General features: G+C 47.3%; 1 protein-coding gene across 1 annotated transcript; it reads left to right on the top strand.

Annotated features, from left to right (window-relative positions):
• Positions 1-2411: 2411 nt before the first annotated feature.
• ubn2b (ubinuclein 2b) lies at positions 2412-20079 on the top strand (the record flags this gene model as incomplete). Its single annotated transcript, XM_034079581.2, is given in 18 exon segments — positions 2412-2513; positions 3033-3164; positions 3275-3381; positions 4382-4892; positions 5730-5800; positions 5883-6012; positions 7325-7431; positions 7535-7645; positions 7774-7917; positions 8052-8102; positions 8190-8232; positions 11387-11723; positions 11856-12084; positions 12086-12476; positions 12478-12783; positions 15484-15676; positions 17456-17524; positions 19263-20079. Coding segments are annotated over 18 exon segments (3081 nt in total), but the record flags the coding sequence as incomplete, so codon positions are not given.
• Positions 20080-21074: the final 995 nt, after the last annotated feature.

A 21074-nucleotide genomic window follows, 5' to 3' on the forward strand; every position in this document is an offset into this window, starting at 1 on the left:
TCTGACTCCAGCTCTCCTCGTGTCTCTCTGAGTCCTGACTCCATCAGAGCTCCAGCTCTCCTCGTGTCTCTGAGTCCTGACTCCATCAGAGCTCCAGCTCTCCTCGTGTCTCTGAGTCCTGACTCCATCAGAGCTCCAGCTCTCCTCGTGTCTCTGAGTCCTGACTCCATCAGAGCTCCAGCTCTCCTCGTGTCTCTGAGTCCTGACTCCATCAGAGCTCCAGCTCTCCTCGTGTCTCTGAGTCCTGACTCCATCAGAGCTCCAGCTCTCCTCGTGTCTCTGAGTCCTGACTCCATCAGAGCTCCAGCTCTCCTCGTGTCTCTGAGTCCTGACTCCATCAGAGCTCCAGCTCTCCTCGTGTCTCTGAGTCCTGACTCCATCAGAGCTCCAGCTCTCCTCGTGTCTCTGAGTCCTGACTCCATCAGAGCTCCAGCTCTCCTCGTGTCTCTGAGTCCTGACTCCATCAGAGCTCCAGCTCTCCTCGTGTCTCTGAGTCCTGACTCCATCAGAGCTCCAGCTCTCCTCGTGTCTCTCTGAGTCCTGACTCCATCAGAGCTCCAGCTCTCCTCGTGTCTCTGAGTCCTGACTCCATCAGAGCTCCAGCTCTCCTCGTGTCTCTGAGTCCTGACTCCATCAGAGCTCCAGCTCTCCTCGTGTCTCTGAGTCCTGACTCCATCAGAGCTCCAGCTCTCCTCGTGTCTCTGAGTCCTGACTCCATCAGAGCTCCAGCTCTCCTCGTGTCTCTCTGAGTCCTGACTCCATCAGAGCTCCAGCTCTCCTCGTGTCTCTGAGTCCTGACTCCATCAGAGCTCCAGCTCTCCTCGTGTCTCTGAGTCCTGACTCCATCAGAGCTCCAGCTCTCCTCGTGTCTCTGAGTCCTGACTCCATCAGAGCTCCAGCTCTCCTCGTGTCTCTCTGAGTCCTGACTCCATCAGAGCTCCATCTCTCCTCGTGTCTCTGAGTCCTGACTCCATCAGAGCTCCAGCTCTCCTCGTGTCTCTGAGTCCTGACTCCATCAGAGCTCCAGCTCTCCTCGTGTCTCTGAGTCCTGACTCCATCAGAGCTCCAGCTCTCCTCGTGTCTCTGAGTCCTGACTCCATCAGAGCTCCAGCTCTCCTCGTGTCTCTGAGTCCTGACTCCATCAGAGCTCCAGCTCTCCTCGTGTCTCTGAGTCCTGACTCCATCAGAGCTCCATCTCTCCTCGTGTCTCTGAGTCCTGACTCCATCAGAGCTCCAGCTCTCCTCGTGTCTCTGAGTCCTGACTCCATCAGAGCTCCAGCTCTCCTCGTGTCTCTGAGTCCTGACTCCATCAGAGCTCCAGCTCTCCTCGTGTCTCTGAGTCCTGACTCCATCAGAGCTCCAGCTCTCCTCGTGTCTCTGAGTCCTGACTCCATCAGAGCTCCAGCTCTCCTCGTGTCTCTGAGTCCTGACTCCATCAGAGCTCCAGCTCTCCTCGTGTCTCTCTGAGTCCTGACTCCATCAGAGCTCCAGCTCTCCTCGTGTCTCTGAGTCCTGACTCCATCAGAGCTCCAGCTCTCCTCGTGTCTCTGAGTCCTGACTCCATCAGAGCTCCAGCTCTCCTCGTGTCTCTGAGTCCTGACTCCATCAGAGCTCCAGCTCTCCTCGTGTCTCTGAGTCCTGACTCCCTCAGAGCTCCAGCTCTCCTCGTGTCTCTGAGTCCTGACTCCATCAGAGCTCCATCTCTCCTCGTGTCTCTGAGTCCTGACTCCATCAGAGCTCCAGCTCTCCTCGTGTCTCTGAGTCCTGACTCCATCAGAGCTCCAGCTCTCCTCGTGTCTCTGAGTCCTGACTCCATCAGAGCTCCATCTCTCCTCGTGTCTCTGAGTCCTGACTCCATCAGAGCTCCAGCTCTCCTCGATGTCTCTGAGTCCTGACTCCATCAGAGCTCCAGCTCTCCTCGTGTCTCTGAGTCCTGACTCCATCAGAGCTCCAGCTCTCCTCGTGTCTCTGAGTCCTGACTCCATCAGAGCTCCAGCTCTCCTCGTGTCTCTGAGTCCTGACTCCATCAGAGCTCCAGCTCTCCTCGTGTCTCTCTGAGTCCTGACTCCATCAGAGCTCCAGCTCTCCTCGTGTCTCTCTGAGTCCTGACTCCATCAGAGCTCCAGCTCTCCTCGTGTCTCTGAGTCCTGACTCCATCAGAGCTCCAGCTCTCCTCGTGTCTCTGAGTCCTGACTCCATCAGAGCTCCAGCTCTCCTCGTGTCTCTGAGTCCTGACTCCATCAGAGCTCCAGCTCTCCTCGTGTCTCTCTGAGTCCTGACTCCAATTGCTTCAGAAGTTTCCCCCACAGAACCCAGAAACAGAACCCAGTTTGAACTGTGGATGACAAACCAAGGAATGTCAAATATGTCCTTGTGAATGTTTTCTTTAAATATCATGCCGCTGTTTGCAGGGTGGTGTCCCAAAGAAGAAGAAGAAAGACCGGATGCAGGATCTCATCGACATCGGCTTTGGATACGATGACACCGACCCCTTCATCGACAACTCAGAGGCTGTGAGTTCACTCAGACACTGTTTTATGAGCGACAAAATAAGCAAACCAAGTTGTTAAAAAAATGTTGGATGTAAAACGTTATTGTCCCACAGCGGATAATTGTTTTACTCATTGGGGAAATCGCAGACATCAGGAAACAAAGAAAAACATTTCAAATCTTCGAGAAAAGCTTCTTTTTCTTTCTGAGTTGAGATTAAATGTAGAAACAGTTTTCTTAAAATGCGATTTGGGAATTTAATTTCAATGATTCTGAAATGAGAATAAAGTACTTTATATATATATTTATATTTGTAATCCAACACTTTAATTTTCTTCTCAGGACTTTACTTACATCCAAGAATTTTTACAATTTAGTATTACTTTTACTTTAGTTTTAACATTTCTTTTGGCATTGGTTTAAAGACCATAACGTTGAGTATACGGTCGAATAGACTTTGGGAAATGGTTGTTATTCCAAGCAGGGTTAAACGCAGGCGCAGTCGGAGAATAACGGTAATCCTGTTTTCCTCCCCTGCTCAGTATGATGAGCTGGTACCGGCCTCTTTAACTACGAAACACGGAGGCTTCTACATCAACACCGGCACGCTGCAGTTCAGAGCGGCTTCAGACTCAGAGGGGGAAAACGGCGGCACAGAGGATAACCGCTTCAAGGTACGTGCATTGAGTCAAGTATACACATCTGTCAGTTTCCCGATGGTGTTCTTACTGCACCTAAAGTGACTGTTAGACCATAAAACCACACTGTTTGCACCTGTTTGCAGAAGATAAAAGACGGCGAGGAGCGGGTCATAAAGAAGCGTCGGAAAAAGCAAGACGGTGGTATTCTGGAGGAAAAGAAACCCAGAAAGAATAAAGTACCAAAGGCTGGGTGAGGTTTCTTCAGTGTTTTCATATTAGGCTCTCAGGCATTCACATAATATCTAAACTGCCCGTCACCACTGCTAAGCTAAAGGCGGCTAATGTTGGGCTATAAAGGAACTACAGCACGGTCACATGACTTCACCTCACCACCGCTAAGCTAAAGGCGGCTAATGTTGAGCTATAAAGGAACTACAGCACGGTCACATGACTTCACGTCACCACTGCTAAGCTAAAGGCGGCTAATGTTGGGCTATAAAGGAACTACAGCACGGTCACATGACTTCACGTCACCACCGCTAAGCTAAAGGCGGCTAATGTTGGGCTATAAAGGAACTACAGCACGGTCACATGACTTCACGTCACCACCGCTAAGCTAAAGGTGGCTAATGTTGGGCTATAAAGGAACTACAGCACGGTCACATGACTTCACGTCACCACTGCTAAGCTAAAGGCGGCTAATGTTGGGCTATAAAGGAACTACAGCACGGTCACATGACTTCACGTCACCACCGCTAAGCTAAAGGTGGCTAATGTTGGGCTATAAAGGAACTACAGCACGGTCACATGACTTCACCTCACCACCGCTAAGCTAAAGGCGGCTAATGTTGAGCTATAAAGGAACTACAGCACGGTCACATGACTTCACCTCACCACCGCTAAGCTAAAGGCGGCTAATGTTGAGCTATAAAGGAACTACAGCACGGTCACATGACTTCACCTCACCACCGCTAAGCTAAAGGCGGCTAATGTTGAGCTATAAAGGAACTACAGCACGGTCACATGACTTCACGTCACCACTGCTAAGCTAAAGGAGGCTAATGTTGAGCCTGATGACATTTAGTCGTCTCATTTGTGAACCAAAAAACAATAATAAAAACAAACAAACATGACTTTAAGGCTGGGCTATAAAGGACTAATTTCTGGGTTTTATGACTCATTCCTGCACCACCACTCCGTTCAACAATGGTCCATTAAACGTCTCTCTTTGTATCTCCTGTCCCCGGCAGAGTTTCCCTGAACGTGCACCGCCCGGAGAAGAAGAAGAGGAAGAAGCTGATGAAGGACTCCATCCACCTGGCCAACATGCTGCGCCGCTTCACCCGGGAGAAGGAGGAGATGAGGAAGAAGAACTTCACCGCCCACGCGCTGGCTCGAGCCAACGCCAAAGCTCCCATCGTCACAGTCGTAGTCGCCACCGGCAACAGCAGCACCGGGCTGATCAACGCCCAGGCTAAAGTCTCCGGGGCGGCCGATTGCAACATTACAGACCTGACCTCCGACCCCGCCGTGATGTCACTGCTCGGATCGACCAATAACGACATCCTGCAGGACATGATGGGCGACCTGGACTTCGAGATGCTGGACTCCCCGCAGCACAGCCCTCTGCAGGGGGCGGAGAACGGGGCCTTCGGGCTCAAAACAGCAGGGGGCAGGGGGGGTCAGGGGGTCATGGCGCCCCCCCCTCTGCCCAGCGGACTCCCAGCACCGCTCACTAAACGCATCGAGGACCTCAGATCGGTACGGGAGTTAATATTACACTGTGTTAGATCAAGACTGCAATTAAGAATTATGTTAATGTATTTCTTGTGATCACATTTTTATTGAGATTAACATGTACAACCAAAAGCACTACATTTTTTTTTTTTTATAAAATAACTAAAAGTACATAAGATAAAGAAGAATAAAATAATTATGTTAATTTTTAACTTTTCTAGTCATTTTGAAAAAAAAATACATTTAACTTAAAATGAATTAAATCTTGTCCGGAGATTATATTCGTTTTGTCCAATAATAATAATATTAAATAATAAAGTTTTTGTTGATTTGGGCATATTTCCTGGACAGGCTACTTTGTGCAGACAAAGTTAATAATAATTGTAATATTCCAGTTATAAACGACATTAATCAAAGATGTGTTTCATCATCATAATTATTCTATATCATTTACACGGTGCCTTTAAACCGGAGGAGAACGCTGGCATTTCTCCTCCTACTTGAAAGACTACGGAGGGATAGGGTCTGCAAATTAGTTTATTTTGGGGATGTGCCGTATGCTCTTACCGGTCCACTTCCTGCCCGGCGCTAAGCAACGCGAGAGACGAGACGCTTCTGAGCCGTAACGCGGCGCGTCTGGTGGAATAGCACCCATTGACTAGAGAGGCCGCGCAGACGGACCCGGTGGAATCTAGGGGTCAGTCTGTTATAGTCTTTAACAAAGTAGATGGAATTGGAGGTAACCCTCTTTAATGGTCACACATGCAGAGCACACAGTGACACGTCTCTGCTTTGAACCCATCCTCGTCCCAGGAGCAGAAAGGAAACGTGATAAAGTGTAATGCTCCTCTCTCCTCTCAGGCGTCCCGTCTGTTCGATGCCGAGGGCAGGAAGAAGTTCTTCACGCTGGACATGAACAACATCCTGCTGGAGTGAGCCCCATCAGATTATTATCTATATGAACAGCTCATGTAAATGTCCGTAGATCTGACCTCTCTCTCTGTGTGTCGTCAGCATTGAGCTGCAGGTGCAGGAGCAGCCGGCTGAGGTGCGTTCAGTGGTCTACTGTCACCTGGAGGCCTTCGTGCCCTGCAACAAAGAGGCTCTGCTCAAACGCCTCAAGAAGCTCAGCCTCAACATACAGGTGAGCGGGAGACACATCCTTTACTCTCAGCCTTTACAGTACATTACATTACATTGCATTCAGCTGACGCTTTTATCCAAAGCGACTTCCAATAAGTGCATTCGACCAAGAAGATACAACCTTGAAGAAAACAGAATCATCAGTACATCAGGTTTCATAGAGGCAAACATTTCAAGTGCTACTCAACTGGCTTTAGAGAAGCCAGTCCTTTATTAGTATATAAGTGCTTTGTTAATAGTTCTATCGCTCGAAGTGGAGTCGAAAGAGATGAGTTTTCAGTCTGGAAGGTGTGTAAGCTTTCTGCGGTCCTGATGTCAATGGGAGCTCATTCCACCATCTTGGAGCCAGGATAGCAAACCCACGTGTTTCTGCTGATGGGAACTTGGGTCCCCCTCGCAGCGAGGGTGCAGCGAGTCGTTTGGCTGATGCAGAGCGGAGTGCACGTGCTGGGGTGTACGGTTTAACCATGTCCTGGATGTCGGAAGGGCCAGATCCATTCGCAGCATGGTACGCAAGCACCAGTGTCTTGAAGTGGATTCTAGCAGTTACCGGAAGCCAGTGGAGGGAGCGGAGGAGCGGCGTGGTGTGGGAACATGTAGGAAGGTTGAAGACCAGACGAGCCGCTGCATTCTGGATGAGCTGCAGAGGTCGGACGGCACATGCAGGTAGACCAGCCAGGAGGGAGTTGCAGTAGTCTAGTGAGGTGACGAGAGCCTGGACCAGAACCTGCGTGGCTTTCTGGGTCAGCTGGGGACGCATCCTCCTGATGTTGTAGAGCGTGTATCTGCAGCAGCGGGTTGTAGCAGCGATGTTTGCAGTGAAGGACAGGTTGTTATCTAGGATCACGCCCAGATTCCTTGCAGTCTGAGTCGGGGAAACAGCAGAGGGGCCGTAGGACCTGCTGACAACCCGCAGTCTTCTGGTGGTTTGTTCCAGATATTTGGAGCAAAGCAGAACGTCTGAAGTGTGTCCCGGCCCTTTGGTGCCAGGACACTTATGTGAGATTTGACAGAAGCCGCAGTAAGAGCCAATGAGCTGTCAGGTGTGTCTGAAAGGTGAAGGCTGAGTCGTTGTTTCTGGGACTCCTGGCCGTGTCCTCGTTACCCGAGTCTATATTTAGCTTGTAAGTGTGCCATGCAAGGATGTATGAAGAGAACTGGATGCAGTGTTGGAGGCGGGGCCTGTTCCTTCCTATAAATGCATTTTTATGGAGCACTTCCTGGGGGCTTCGTGTGTGTGTGTGTGTGTGTGTGTGTGTGTGCGTGCGTGTGTGTGATTTCTGACTTTCTGACCTTTATCCCTCGTCTCCCAGGACGACCGTCTCCGGACGCCGCTGCTGAAGCTGAAGCTGGCGGTGTGCAGCGTGATGCCGGAGCAGATCGCTCGCTACAACATGGACTGCATCGCTAAAGTGGCAAAGTAAGATCCCGTGCTGTTGAGTCACGAACACCAGTCTCCATATCCGTCTGCTTTGGCACAGACACACACTTTCTGTTTGAACCTGTTGATCGTGTGTTGACAGGCAGCAGTCGGGCGAGGCGGAGAAGAACGGCTCTGAGGACGAAGACGAGGAGAAGCCGGGGAAGAGGGTGATGGGTCCTCGCAAGAAGTTCGTCTGGGACGACAAGCTCAGGTCAGTGTCACCGAGGGAGAGTGTTGTGTAGTGATGGAGTGTGTAGTGATGGAGAGTGTTGTGTAGTGATGGAGTGTGTTGTGTAGTGATGGAGTGTGTAGTGATGGAGTGTGTTGTGTTGCTCTCAGGTTGTTGCTGTGCACTCTGGTGCGGGTGAAGCTGGGCTGCTACGAGCTGGAGGGGAAGAGCTCTCTCTCTCTGGAGGATTACCTCAAAGCCTTCATGGAGACGGAGGTGAAGCCGCTCTGGCCCAAAGGCTGGATGCAGGCCAGGTGTGTGTCTGACTGTCGCATGTCTTCATCTATGGCCTTTACCTAGTAGCGTTGGATAGAAATACTTAAATAAAATGCTTCTGTGAATTTACTCTCCACCGCAGCTTGTGGTAATGTTGTATTTGTGTTTCCAGGATGCTGTTCAAAGAGAGCATCATGGCTCACGGTCACATCACCGGCTACACGTGAGTCATGTGACTTTTTATCAACATATAACTAACTCTGACTTGTAAAGCTTGTTCTCACTCACTTGTGATGTTTTCTCGCTGCAGGGCAAAGAAAAAGATGGTCTCTACTCCCAAAGCCAAATCAAAGGTCAGACTTGTTTCTATATCAATGGAAATCAATATCAAAACGATTTGGGAACACATCTCTGTGGCAAACTCACGTTAATGATACTTTCAAGTTTGGTTCAGCCGGATAATCTCCACATTTTAACACCACTGTTATAATAGTTGAAGAGTAAATGCTATCATCACAACGACGAACTACAGCACGGTCACATGACTTCACGTCACCACCGCTAAGCTAAAGGTGGCTAATGTTGGGCTGTAAAGGAACTACAGCACGGTCACATGACTTCACGTCACCACCGCTAAGCTAAAGGCGGCTAATGTTGGGCTATAAAGGAACTACAGCACGGTCACATGACTTCACGTCACCACCGCTAAGCTAAAGGCGGCTAATGTTGGGCTATAAAGGAACTACAGCACGGTCACATGACTTCACGTCTCCACCGCTAAGCTAAAGGAGGCTAATGTTGGGCTATAAAGGAACTACAGCACGGTCACATGACTTCACGTCACCACCGCTAAGCTAAAGGTGGCTAATGTTGGGCTATAAAGGAACTACAGCACGGTCACATGACTTCACGTCACCACCGCTAAGCTAAAGGAGGCTAATGTTGAGCGTGATGACGTTTAGTCGTCTCATTTAGACACTGGTTAGCAACCTATGTTTTTAAAAAAAACAGTGGGGTATTTACTAGGGATGGGAACGATTAATCGAATATTCGAAATTATTCATATATTCGAATATGAGTTATGAATATTTTTATAAAACAGTTTTTTTTTTTTTTTTGGCAGTGATGCCTAAGTTGATATTATCAAATTGAATAATTCAATGTTCAGTGCCATAGCTAAATATGTTGGGTGACGTGTAAAGGTGTGTTTTGCTCTGCTCACCGGCCCCTCACAGCGGGCAGAGCTGCAGGTGCTGATCTCTCTCTCTCGCGTCCGGTTAGACTTCACTCGCGTTTATGTCCAAATCCATCAGATCTAGCTGGTTCTAGCCAATGATACGGCTGCTGCCCCTCCCGACATTTTGACTGGAGAGATTTAGTTTTGCCGGTATTCAACATATTTGACCAGTCATAGTCCGGTAATTATTTACACTCTAAGAAGAGTCCTACACAACAGACATGGCGTCAACAAGGAGTAATGTGTGGAAATATTTCGACCAGGTTAGTGAGTGCGGTGTAGAGGTCAAACTATGCCAAATTAAACTTATATATACATGCTATACCTTGCTATACCCGCAACCTCCGTTCCAGCTGAGAGGGTCTTCTCTACAGCTGGCCTGATTGTGAATCTATAGCTGTCAAACTGTGATCACCAGTTCAATACATTTGACAAATTAGACTTGGTTTCTACACTTATTTGAACTTATTTCCAAAAATTATTGAAAAAAAATTGGGCAAATTTACCCATTTTTTTTAATAGGATATGTACATTTCGGTTAACCGTTTTTTGGGGGGTCGAATATTCGAATATATATTTCCTTTCAAATTCCCATCCCTAGTATTTACTGACCTATTTTATGTCGTAGAAACAACATTTAAAACCTCTTCAGCTGCATTGCGGCGCAGTTATGCATGTCTGAAAATAAACGAGAGACATGTTCAGTGTTGATGTAAGACACCTGTGGTTTACTAGAATACAACAAACTGCCCCGGAGGTTGTTTAGCAAAATTCAGCAAAGCGACCGGAAAACCAAGTATAAGTTGGATTTTTTACGTTTTGTTGGCCATTCATTTAACCCTTATAGTTAAACAGGGCCCACGTAATAACAACGTCCTCAGGTGAACCCGGTCCACATGTGACGTGTCGGTTAAAAGCTAAAAGGACCAGGAGTCTTTTCGTGTGTTAAATTCAGGCAGTCCTGCTGACCGTAAACTTTCCATTCGGTCCGAAACAACTCTTAGGGTTAGCGTGAAGTAAAATAAGTGAATGTTCGTGTTGACCACTGACCTTATTTCAGGCTCGAAACCAAGTTAAAAAACATTGGCTTTTAGACGAGGGATCAGGAAGTGCTAAAAATGCTGACTCGTCGGGTTTTAGGACTCGTTCCGGCACCTCTCTGTGCCGCAGAATGAAATGACAAACCGTTGTCAATGTTTACAAGATAGACCTATATCACTGTGGACAGGGAGAAGGATGAATGGGATTTGTAGGTGTGTGTACGTGTGTCTTTAGTCGTATCATATAAATCATATTCTGCATTCTTTATCACTTTTTTGTTTACTAGATAATTCCATAAGTCAGGGTTCGGTCATTAAAAACCTGGAAAGTCATGGAAATTCAAAAAGCTAATTCCAGGCCCTGGGAAATATGTTTCCCAAAGTTTTGGAAAAGTCATGGAAATATAACTAAAGTTGCATCAAATATAATTTATGTTATCTAATCATCGAAATAGTAATACTACAATGATAATAAATACTGTATAGTAATGAAACGTAAAATGGCTTTTAACTGACGAGGTATTTTGCTGGTGAGAGATTTTAGTTGCTTTAGCGCAGGGCTGTCAAACTCAATTTCATCACGGGCCACATCAGCATTATGGCTGCACTCAAAGGGCCGGTTGTAACTTTAAGACTATATAAAAATACATGCACAAATATTTCATATATATAAAATAATGTATTACATTATTGCCTCTGCATTGGATTATTATGGGATAGGGTAATAACTTCATAATTAACTATGTTTGAAAGCAGAAGAAGGGAAAAATAATTACAAGTGTCTTCAGTCAGAACGTCACAAGATGATTTAAAAAGAAAAGCCAAAAAATGTGAAATAAAAAAGTCAAATTCTGAGAAAAAAAGTCAAATTTGAGATGCATTGTGGGACATGTAGTTTATGGGCAACGCTTCTGTAAATCGGAATGTAACCGTATAATAAACATATTATATTCTTTAAAAGCTCTTGTGGGGCCACAGGAAATGAAGTCACGGGCCGGATTTGGCCCCCGGGCCTTGAGTTTGACACCCCTGCGTTAGCGTGTGGGAGCTAGTAAGCCTACTATGTCATGGAAAATTAGGTAAAGGTCATGGAGAGGTCATTGGTGAAAAACTGTATGAACCCTGGTATGTGTTTTATAGTTTGTACAATATAGAACAAATTTAAATAAAACGTTTGACCGGTAGTGTAGATGTTGTCATTGATGTATAAACATGTGTCTCGCCCTGCAGGAGGCGGTGTGGATGCAGCGCTCGACTCCATTGGTCCAGACTCCTGCCGCTCAGGTTGCTAAGCGACCGCCTCTATCTCCGTCTGAGACCATCTGTCTGGACTCTTCTGACGACCAGCTGACGGTTCCGTCTCTCGACTCCATCTCTCAGGCTCTGGCCATCCTGGGGAACGCCGCCAAGGGCCTCGCTCAGGGAGACAGCCCCCCCTCCCCCGACAGACCCTCACCCACCCAGACCCTCACCCCCACCTTCAAGCCCTCCCAGCTCCAGCTCCACGCCTCTCCGATCCTCCTCCAGCAGCATAAGAAGAACTCGCTCAGCCCCAGCGCTCTACATCTCTACCTCCTCCCCCCCCACCCCCCCCCTCCCGAACCCCCCCTCTCCCCCCCCTCCCCCCCCCTGACCCGCCCCCTCTCCGTCACCTCCACCCCCCTGACCCGCCCCCTCTCCGTCTCCTCCACCCCCCTGACCCGCCCCCTCTCCGTCACCTCCACCCCCCTGACCCGCCCCCTCTCCGTCACCTCCGCCCCCCTCCCCTCGGTGATGGGGGTGACGCACAGACTCTCGGTGCTGAACACTTCCAGGACTTTACCTTTACCTGTTGGGGTGTCTAAAGCCAACATGGTCGCCTCTGCGTCTCTCCCCAAACCTCGCCCCCCCCCCACCTCGTCTCCCCTCATAGCCCCCGGGTCAAAACCCCCCCCCCTCCCAATCCCCCCTACTCAAAGGCAGCAATAACAAACCGGGGGAAACCATCATTATCACCTCGCCTCGTCCTCACCCCCTCATTTCCTCCCCCCACATGATCCCTAAAACCTTCCAGCAGTCCCCCCGCCTCCCCCTCTCTAAACCCTCCCTCTCCCTCTCTAAACCCTCCCTCTCCCTCTCTAAACTCTCCACCCTCCCCCTCTCTAAACCCTTGACCCCCCTCCCTCAACCCCAGTCTAACTTCATCACCCCGATGCACGCCACCCTCACAAAATCCACCCACAGCAGCATCGTGAAGCTCACCGCCCGCCCCACCCTCGTCACCACGACCTCCGCCTCCCCCGTCATCTCCCAAACCCTCCCCCAAAGGTCTCAGGCCGCCCCCCCCCCTCCACCAGTACTCCGCCAAAACCCCATTCCGCCCCCAACAGTTCTCAGGAGTCCAGGTGGTGAAGCCGGGCAGCTACACTCCCCCGGGGGGGCAGAAGACCCCCAACAGCAGCAGCAGTACCACCAACACCAGCCTTATTAACGCCTCATCCATCGGCAAGCATTCAGGATCCAGTGCCTCCCCCATCATCGTCTCGGCCAATCAGGGGCAGCGTCAGAGGCTCGGGGGCGGGACTTCTCAGGGGGCCAAACAGGTCGTGTCCGTCACGTCGTCCTCCGTCTCCTCTCAGTTACCACAGGTGTGTGTGAGTGTGTGCTTACAGCAGAAACAAGGAGTGTGTGCTTCCTTTGGTTCTTGTGATTTATATTGACAAGAGAGAGAATCTTTGTTCCTGAAACCTTCAGAGTCTCTTTCCACAGAGGGGACACATGTTGATGTAGAAGAGACATGGAGAAGAGGGGACACATGTTGATGTAGAAGAGACATGAAGAAGAGGGGACACATGTTGATGTAGAAGAGACATGAAGAAGAGGGGACACATGTTGATGTAGAAGAGACATGGAGAAGAGGGGACACATGTTGATGTAGAAGAGACATGAAGAAGAGGGGACACATGTTGATGTAGAAGAGACATGAAGAAGAGGGGACACATGTTGATGTAGAAGAGACATGAAGAAGAGGGGACACATGCTGATGTAGAGGAGACATGGAGAAGAGGGGACACATGTTGATGTAGAGGAGACATGGAGAAGAGGGGACACATGTTGATGTAGAAGAGACATGAAGAAGAGGGGACACATGTTGATGTAGAAGAGACATGAAGAAGAGGGGACACATGTTGATGTAGAAGAGACATGGAGAAGAGGGGACACATGTTGATGTAGAAGAGACATGAAGAAGAGGGGACACATGTTGATGTAGAAGAGACATGAAGAAGAGGGGACACATGTTGATGTAGAAGAGACATGAAGAAGAGGGGACACATGTTGATGTAGAAGAGACATCAAGAAGAGGGGACACATGTTGATGTAGAAGAGACATGAGGAAGAGGGGACACATGTTGATGTAGAAGAGACATGGAGAAGAGGGGACACATGTTGATGTAGAAGAGACATGAAGAAGAGGGGACACATGTTGATGTAGAAGAGACATGAAGAAGAGGGGACACATGTTGATGTAGAAGAGACATGAGGAAGAGGGGACACATGTTGATGGAGAAGAGGGGACACATGTTGATGTAGAAGAGACATGAAGAAGAGGGGACACATGTTGATGTAGAAGAGACATGAGGAAGAGGGGACACATGTTGATGTAGAAGAGACATGGAGAAGAGGGGACACATGTTGATGTAGAAGAGACATGAAGAAGAGGGGACACATGTTGATGTAGAAGAGACATGAAGAAGAGGGGACACATGTTGATGTAGAAGAGACATGAGGAAGAGGGGACACATGTTGATGGAGAAGAGGGGACACATGTTGATGTAGAAGAGACATGGGGAAGAGGGGACACATGTTGATGGAGAAGAGACACGAAGAAGAGGGGACACATGTTGATGTAGAAGAGACATGAAGAAGAGGGGACACATGTTGATGTAGAAGAGACATGAAGAAGAGGGGACACATGTTGATGTAGAAGAGACATGAAGAAGAGGGGACACATGTTGATGTAGAAGAGACATGAAGAAGAGGGGACACATGTTGATGTAGAAGAGACATGGAGAAGAGGGGACACATGTTGATGTAGAAGAGACATGAAGAAGAGGGGACACATGTTGATGTAGAAGAGACATGGAGAAGAGGGGACACATGTTGATGTAGAAGAGACATGAAGAAGAGGGGACACATGTTGATGTAGAAGAGACATGAAGAAGAGGGGACACATGTTGATGTAGAAGAGACATGAGGAAGAGGGGACACATGTTGATGTAGAAGAGACATGGAGAAGAGGGACACATGTTGATGTAGAAGAGACATGAGGAAGAGGGGACACATGTTGATGTAGAAGAGACATGGAGAAGAGGGTACACATGTTGATGTAGAAGAGACATGAAGAAGAGGGGACACATGTTGATGTAGAAGAGACATGAAAGAAGAGGGGACACGTGTTGATGTAGAAGAGACATGAGGAAGAGGGGACACATGTTGATGTAGAAGAGACATGAGGAAGAGGGGACACATGTTGATGGAGAAGAGGGGACACATGTTGATGTAGAAGAGACATGGGGAAGAGGGGACACATGTTGATGTAGAAGAGACATGAAGAAGAGGGGACACATGGTGATGTAGAAGAGACATGAAGAAGAGGGGACACATGTTGATGTAGAAGAGACATGAAGAAGAGGGGACACATGTTGATGTAGAAGAGACATGAAGAAGAGGGGACACATGTTGATGTAGAGGAGACATGAAGAAGAGGGGACACATGTTGATGTAGAAGAGACATGGAGAAGAGGGGACACATGTTGATGTAGAAGAGACATGGAGAAGAGGGGACACATGTTGATGTAGAAGAGACATGGAGAAGAGGGGACACATGTTGATGTAGAAGAGACATGAAGAAGAGGGGACACATGTTGATGTAGAAGAGACATGAACAAGAGGGGACACATGTTGATGTAGAAGAGACATGGAGAAGAGGGGACACATGTTGATGTAGAAGAGACATGAAGAAGAGGGGACACATGTTGATGTAGAAGAGACATGAGGAAGAGGGGACACATGTTGATGTAGAAGAGACATGGAGAAGAGGGGACACATGTTGATGGAGAAGAGGGGACACATGTTGATGTAGAAGAGACATGGGGAAGAGGGGACACATGTTGATGTAGAAGAGACATGAAGAAGAGGGGACACATGTTGATGTAGAAGAGACATGGAGAAGAGAGGACACATGTTGATGTAGAAGAGACATGGAGGAGAGGATTTTGCATAATAGGTGAGCTTTAAAATACCTTAAATACACAGTTGTTCTAACATGCCCCCCCCCCCCCCCCCAGGTCTCCACAGCAGGGGGTCTGCTGGGCTCCGGCTCCCCCCTCGGGCTGGGCTTTGGGATGTTGGGGGGTCTGGTTCCCGTCTCGCTGCCCTTCCAGTTCCCCCAGCTGCTGAACCTTCCTCCTCTCAGCTCCTCCTCCTCCTCCAACAGCAGCAACGCAGCAAACAGCGCCGCCTTCTCCACCCTCACTCAGAGTGAGTCGCCATGACAACCCTCACGTACCGTTTAACGTTTGAAGTTGTTTAATGTAAAAAAAAACGATTTTTCTCAAGTTTTTATAACTTATTTTGAGATGATTTACTTGAGTTTTTCCATTAAATGCTACACGTACTTCTACTCCACCACCATTGGGAGGAACATATTGTGAAACTGGCTCAACAAGACGAGAAGAATAGAATATATCTGTATTGTCATCATACAAAGTACAGCATTGCATTGCATTGACATCACGTGTAAAAACAAAACGTTATTCTTATATTTTGAAGATTATTGTCGTAAAGCGCTACGGATAATAATCACACCGCTCTAAAAGCTAGTTTTAACACATTAAAAGCTAGTGGGGCGTGTCACTAAGTACATTAACTTAAGTACTGGTTTGACGTACTTGTACTTTACTTGAGTATTTCCGTTTTATGTTAAATATACTTCTACTGCACGACCATTGGGAGGAACATATCGTAAAACTGGCAAATAATAGCATTAAATTGACATGTGTAAAACACTTTGATAATATTTGACTATAAGCCATTCAGCATACTTAATACTTAAAGTACATTTGAGCTTGTAATACTTCTGTACTTCTAAACCTTTTCAATTGTAATGATGAGGTTTAACAATTGAGATATTAGGTAGTGTACGTATACAAAAATGTGGGTTCTTCTTAAAATAGTAGGTTGCAGGTCCTTCATCTGCATCATTAGTCTAATGGCGCATTTCCACTGCAGGGCCTCGCTCGGCTTAGTACGGTATAGTTAGGCCTTGGTAGGCCAGGCTCACTTTATGCTGCGCTTCCATTACAGTTTAGTAGCTGGGGCGGTAACTATAGTAACGCAGTGTAGGCGGAGCCGTGACGTCATCTTCATTGAGAGCCACAAAACCAACATCAGCCGTTAGCTGTTAGCACTCAGAGCTCACAGCTCCTCATATCTGTTCAGAAACTAGACACAAGGTAAACAAGTACAAACCACAGACTGCCTGTGTCATGGAGAATACAGTCGCTGGTTTATTTATGTCTGTGGGCCGTTGCTGTGAGTGTGGACGGTCGGAGCATATACAGCGTTAGCTTAGCCCGTTAGCTTAGCCTGGTCCATTCAGAAAACACGCATTTTAAAAGGTGTTTCTCTGCCGTCTGTCTGCAGACTTGTCAAAGCATTAATTCATGGTTTTTACTAACCGGTATCAGTGTGTTGTTACTTCGGCATCATTTTGAAACGTGTATTACAATTAAATCACGGTCAAATGTGTTCATCTTGTTGTAGTTGTAGCCCCCTGCCAGCGATCCTCTCTCTAGTTTAGCATACTCAGCCCGACTCAGCCCGGTTGTTGGCCCGGAAAGAACCTCGATGTTATGGGGCCAGAAAAACTGAAAAAGTACCCGCTAGCCGGAACTACGCAGAGTGGAAACTCAACCAAAAACAGGCCCGCACGGCACGCTTAAAGCGAGCTCCGCGCTGTAGTGGAAATGCGCCATCAGTGAAGTATTTGTTGACGCATCAGGCGGTGTGTTGTTGTTGTTGTTGTTGTTGTTGTTGTTGTTCTGTGTTTTATGTTAGAGCGTCTGTTTATCACCATACTGTTTGTGATGTGATTTTTCTCCTGTCTGACATTATTCCATTTTGTTTGATTCATTTCCCCCCAAATCCCTCCCTCTTTTCCTCCTCCTCCTCCTCCTCCTCCTCTGTTGGGCTGTCATTACCTCCCACCTTCCTCACCTCCTTCCCTTCCCTCCTTGTTCCCTTGTCCTGTCTCCTCAGATCTGTATAAGAGTCTCCAGTCAGGGTCTCAGGTTGCCCTGCCTCCTCACTTGCAGCTCGCTTTCTCAGGTAAAATCCCCCCCTCAAAGCCTGCTCCACTAACCCCCCCCCCCCCTCAAGTGTCTGGTGTTCTCGTCATGTTGCTTGTTTGTTGGTGTCAGCATGTCTTCATGTACTCATTTTTATCCGTCGTCCATTATGTCTTTTCCAATTCCTAGTATACTGTTCTTCATCAATACATCACAGGTCTCAGATATATCCAGAGCCTGTCTCTGATTGGCTGAAACACCAAACAGATCATTGCAGCATTACCCATAATCCCCTCTGTTTCAGCCCTGTTTCCAAAGTGCTGATTCTCTGTCTGTTACTTTGGCTAATGGTTACCAAGCCAACACATCGTTATGACATCATCAAGTGGCCACAATCTGATCAGCTCATTTTCAGACAGGTTTTTATAGAAATGGATCAAAAAGAGAGAAAATCTTTGTTCCTGAGACTTTCAGAGTCTCTTTCCACAGAGGGGACACATGTTGATGTAGAAGAGACATGAAGAAGAGGGGACACATGTTGATGTAGAAGAGACATGAAGAAGAGGGGACACATGTTGATGTAGAAGAGACATGAAGAAGAGGGGACACATGTTGATGTAGAAGAGACATGAAGAAGAGGGGACACATGTTGATGTAGAAGAGACATGAAGAAGAGGGGACACATGTTGATGGAGAAGAGACATGGAGAAGAGGGGACACATGTTGATGTAGAAGAGACATGAGGAAGAGGGGACACATGTTGATGTAGAAGAGACATGAAGAAGAGGGGACACATGTTGATGGAGAAGAGACATGGAGAAGAGGGGACACATGTTGATGTAGAAGAGACATGAGGAAGAGGGGACACATGTTGATGTAGAAGAGACATGAAGAAGAGGGGACACATGTTGATGTAGAAGAGACATGAAGAAGAGAGGACACGTGTTGATGTAGAAGAGACATGGAGAAGAGGGGACATGAAGAAGAGGGGACACGTGTTGATGTAGAAGAGACATGAAGAAGAGGGGACACATGTTGATGTAGAAGAGACATGAAGAAGAGGGGACACATGTTGATGTAGAAGAGACATGAAGAAGAGGGGACACATGTTGATGTAGAAGAGACATGGAGAAGAGGGGACACATGTTGATGTAGAGGAGACATGGAGAAGAGGGGACACATGTTGATGTAGAAGAGACATGAAGAAGAGGGGACACATGTTGATGTAGAAGAGACATGAAGAAGAGGGGACACATGTTGATGTAGAAGAGACATGGAGAAGAGGGGACACATGTTGATGTAGAAGAGACATGGAGAAGAGGGGACACATGTTGATGTAGAAGAGACATGAAGAAGAGGGGACACATGTTGATGTAGAAGAGACATGGAGAAGAGGGGACACATGTTGATGTAGAGGAGACATGGAGAAGAGGGGACACATGTTGATGTAGAAGAGACATGAAGAAAAGGGGACACATGTTGATGTAGAGGAGACATGGAGAAGAGGGGACACATGTTGATGTAGAGGAGACATGGAGAAGAGGGGACACATGTTGATGTAGAAGAGACATGGAGAAGAGGGGACACATGTTGATGTAGAAGAGACATGAAGAAGAGGGGACACATGTTGATGTAGAAGAGACATGAAGAAGAGGGGACACATCTTGATGTAGAAGAGACATGAAGAAGAGGGGACACATGTTGATGAAGAAGAGACGTGAAGAAGTGTATTTTGCATAATAGGGGACCTTCTAACATGTGTATTGTCCCCCATTCAGATGTCACTCAAAGCCAGGGGGGCGACGCTAAGAGGAAGACGCTATGAGACCCCGGGGTCAGGAAACGACCAGGAGTAGAATCAGGAGGAGCTTCAGGGGACGGAGGACTCTAATAAAAGGAGCACCGCGTTACACTTCCTGGATCTGAGAGGATCCACTTTTCATAAAAACCACAGTGAAATATAACTTTTTTTTAAGGTGATTTGATAACGTTTAAATGCTACAGAGCGGCGCAGGGATGACATATTTTTGTAGGTTGACCCGGAAGTCAGCTGCTCTCCGTTCCCTCGGCAAAAAGACAATTTTTTTCATGGGATTTTGGATTATTGAAAAAAATGAACTCTGTATCAAAACACGAAACTTACATGTTTTGATCAGCAGGATAATCTCCACACGGTAACACCACTCGCAGAAAGTACATTAGGCAATAAAGGAACTACAGCACGGTCACATGACTTCGCGTCACCACCGCTAAGCTAAAGGCGGCTAATGTTGGTCGTGATGCCGTTTAGTCGTCTCATTTAGTCACTTTTAGCAACCGCTGTTTTTAAATCCATCAGTTGGGTTTTTACTGACGCCGTTATGCACTCGTGTGAGCACAGTAGTTCAGACATTGAGACGCAGCGTCTGAAGGTAAACGAGAGACATGTTCAGTGTTGATGTGAGACGCTTGTGTATAAAACTAAGTATAAGTTGGATTTTTTACGTTTTGTTGGCCATTCATTTAACCCTGTGGTGCGGCCTTATACACTGCACAAAAATATAAACGCAACACTTTTGTTTTTGCTCCCATTTTCCATGAGATGAACTCAAAGATCTAAAACATTTCCTATAAACACAAAATAACCATTTCTCTCAAATATCGTTCACAAATCTGAAAGAATTTGTGATAGTGCGCACTTCTCCTTTTCCGAGATAATCCATCCCACCTCACAGGTGGGCCTTAGGCTGGCCACAATAAAAGGCCACTCTGAAACGTGCAGTTTTGCTTTATTGGGGGGGTCCGAAAACCAGTCAGTATCTGGTGTGAGGGGTAGGGTTAGGGTAATGTAGTGAATCGAGTGGCCCATGGTGGTGGTGAGGTTAGGCGTATGTTATGGACGACGAACACAGGCCACTCGATTCACAACATTACCCTAACCCTACCCCTACCCCTCACACCAGATACTGCCTGGTTTTCGGACCCCCCCAATAAAGCAAAACTGCACATTTCAGAGTGGCCTTTTATGGTGGCCAGCCTAAGGCACGCCTGTGCAATAATCATGCTGTCCAATCAGCATCTTGATATGCCACACCTGTGAGGTGGGATGGATTATCTCGGCAAAGGAGAAGTGCTCACTATCACAGATTCTTTCAGATTTGTGAACAATATTTGAGAGAAATGGTTATTTTGTGTTTATAGAAAATGTTTTAGATCTTTGAGTTCATCTCATGAAAAATGGGAAAACAAAAGTGTTGCGTTTATATTTGTGTTCAGTGTCGTTAAACAGGGCCCACGTAATAACCACGTCCTCAGCTTGAACCCGGTCCACATGTGACGTGTCGGTTAAAAGCTAAAAGGACCAGGAGTCTTTTCGTGTGTTAAATTCAGGCAGTCCTGCTGACCGTAAACTTTCCATTTGGTCCGAAACAACTCTTAGGGCTAGCGTGAAGTAAAATAAGTTGATGTTCGTGTTGACCACTGACCTTATTTCAGGCTCGAAACCAAGTTAAAAAACATTGGCTTTTAGACGAGGGATCAGGAAGTGCTGAAAATGCTGACTCGTCGGGTTTTAGGACTCGTTCCGGCACCTCTCTGTGCCGCAGAATGAA

The sequence above is a fragment of the Pseudochaenichthys georgianus genome, unplaced genomic scaffold (assembly GCF_902827115.2).
Source record: "Pseudochaenichthys georgianus unplaced genomic scaffold, fPseGeo1.2 scaffold_655_arrow_ctg1, whole genome shotgun sequence".
Taxonomy (NCBI): domain Eukaryota; kingdom Metazoa; phylum Chordata; class Actinopteri; order Perciformes; family Channichthyidae; genus Pseudochaenichthys; species Pseudochaenichthys georgianus.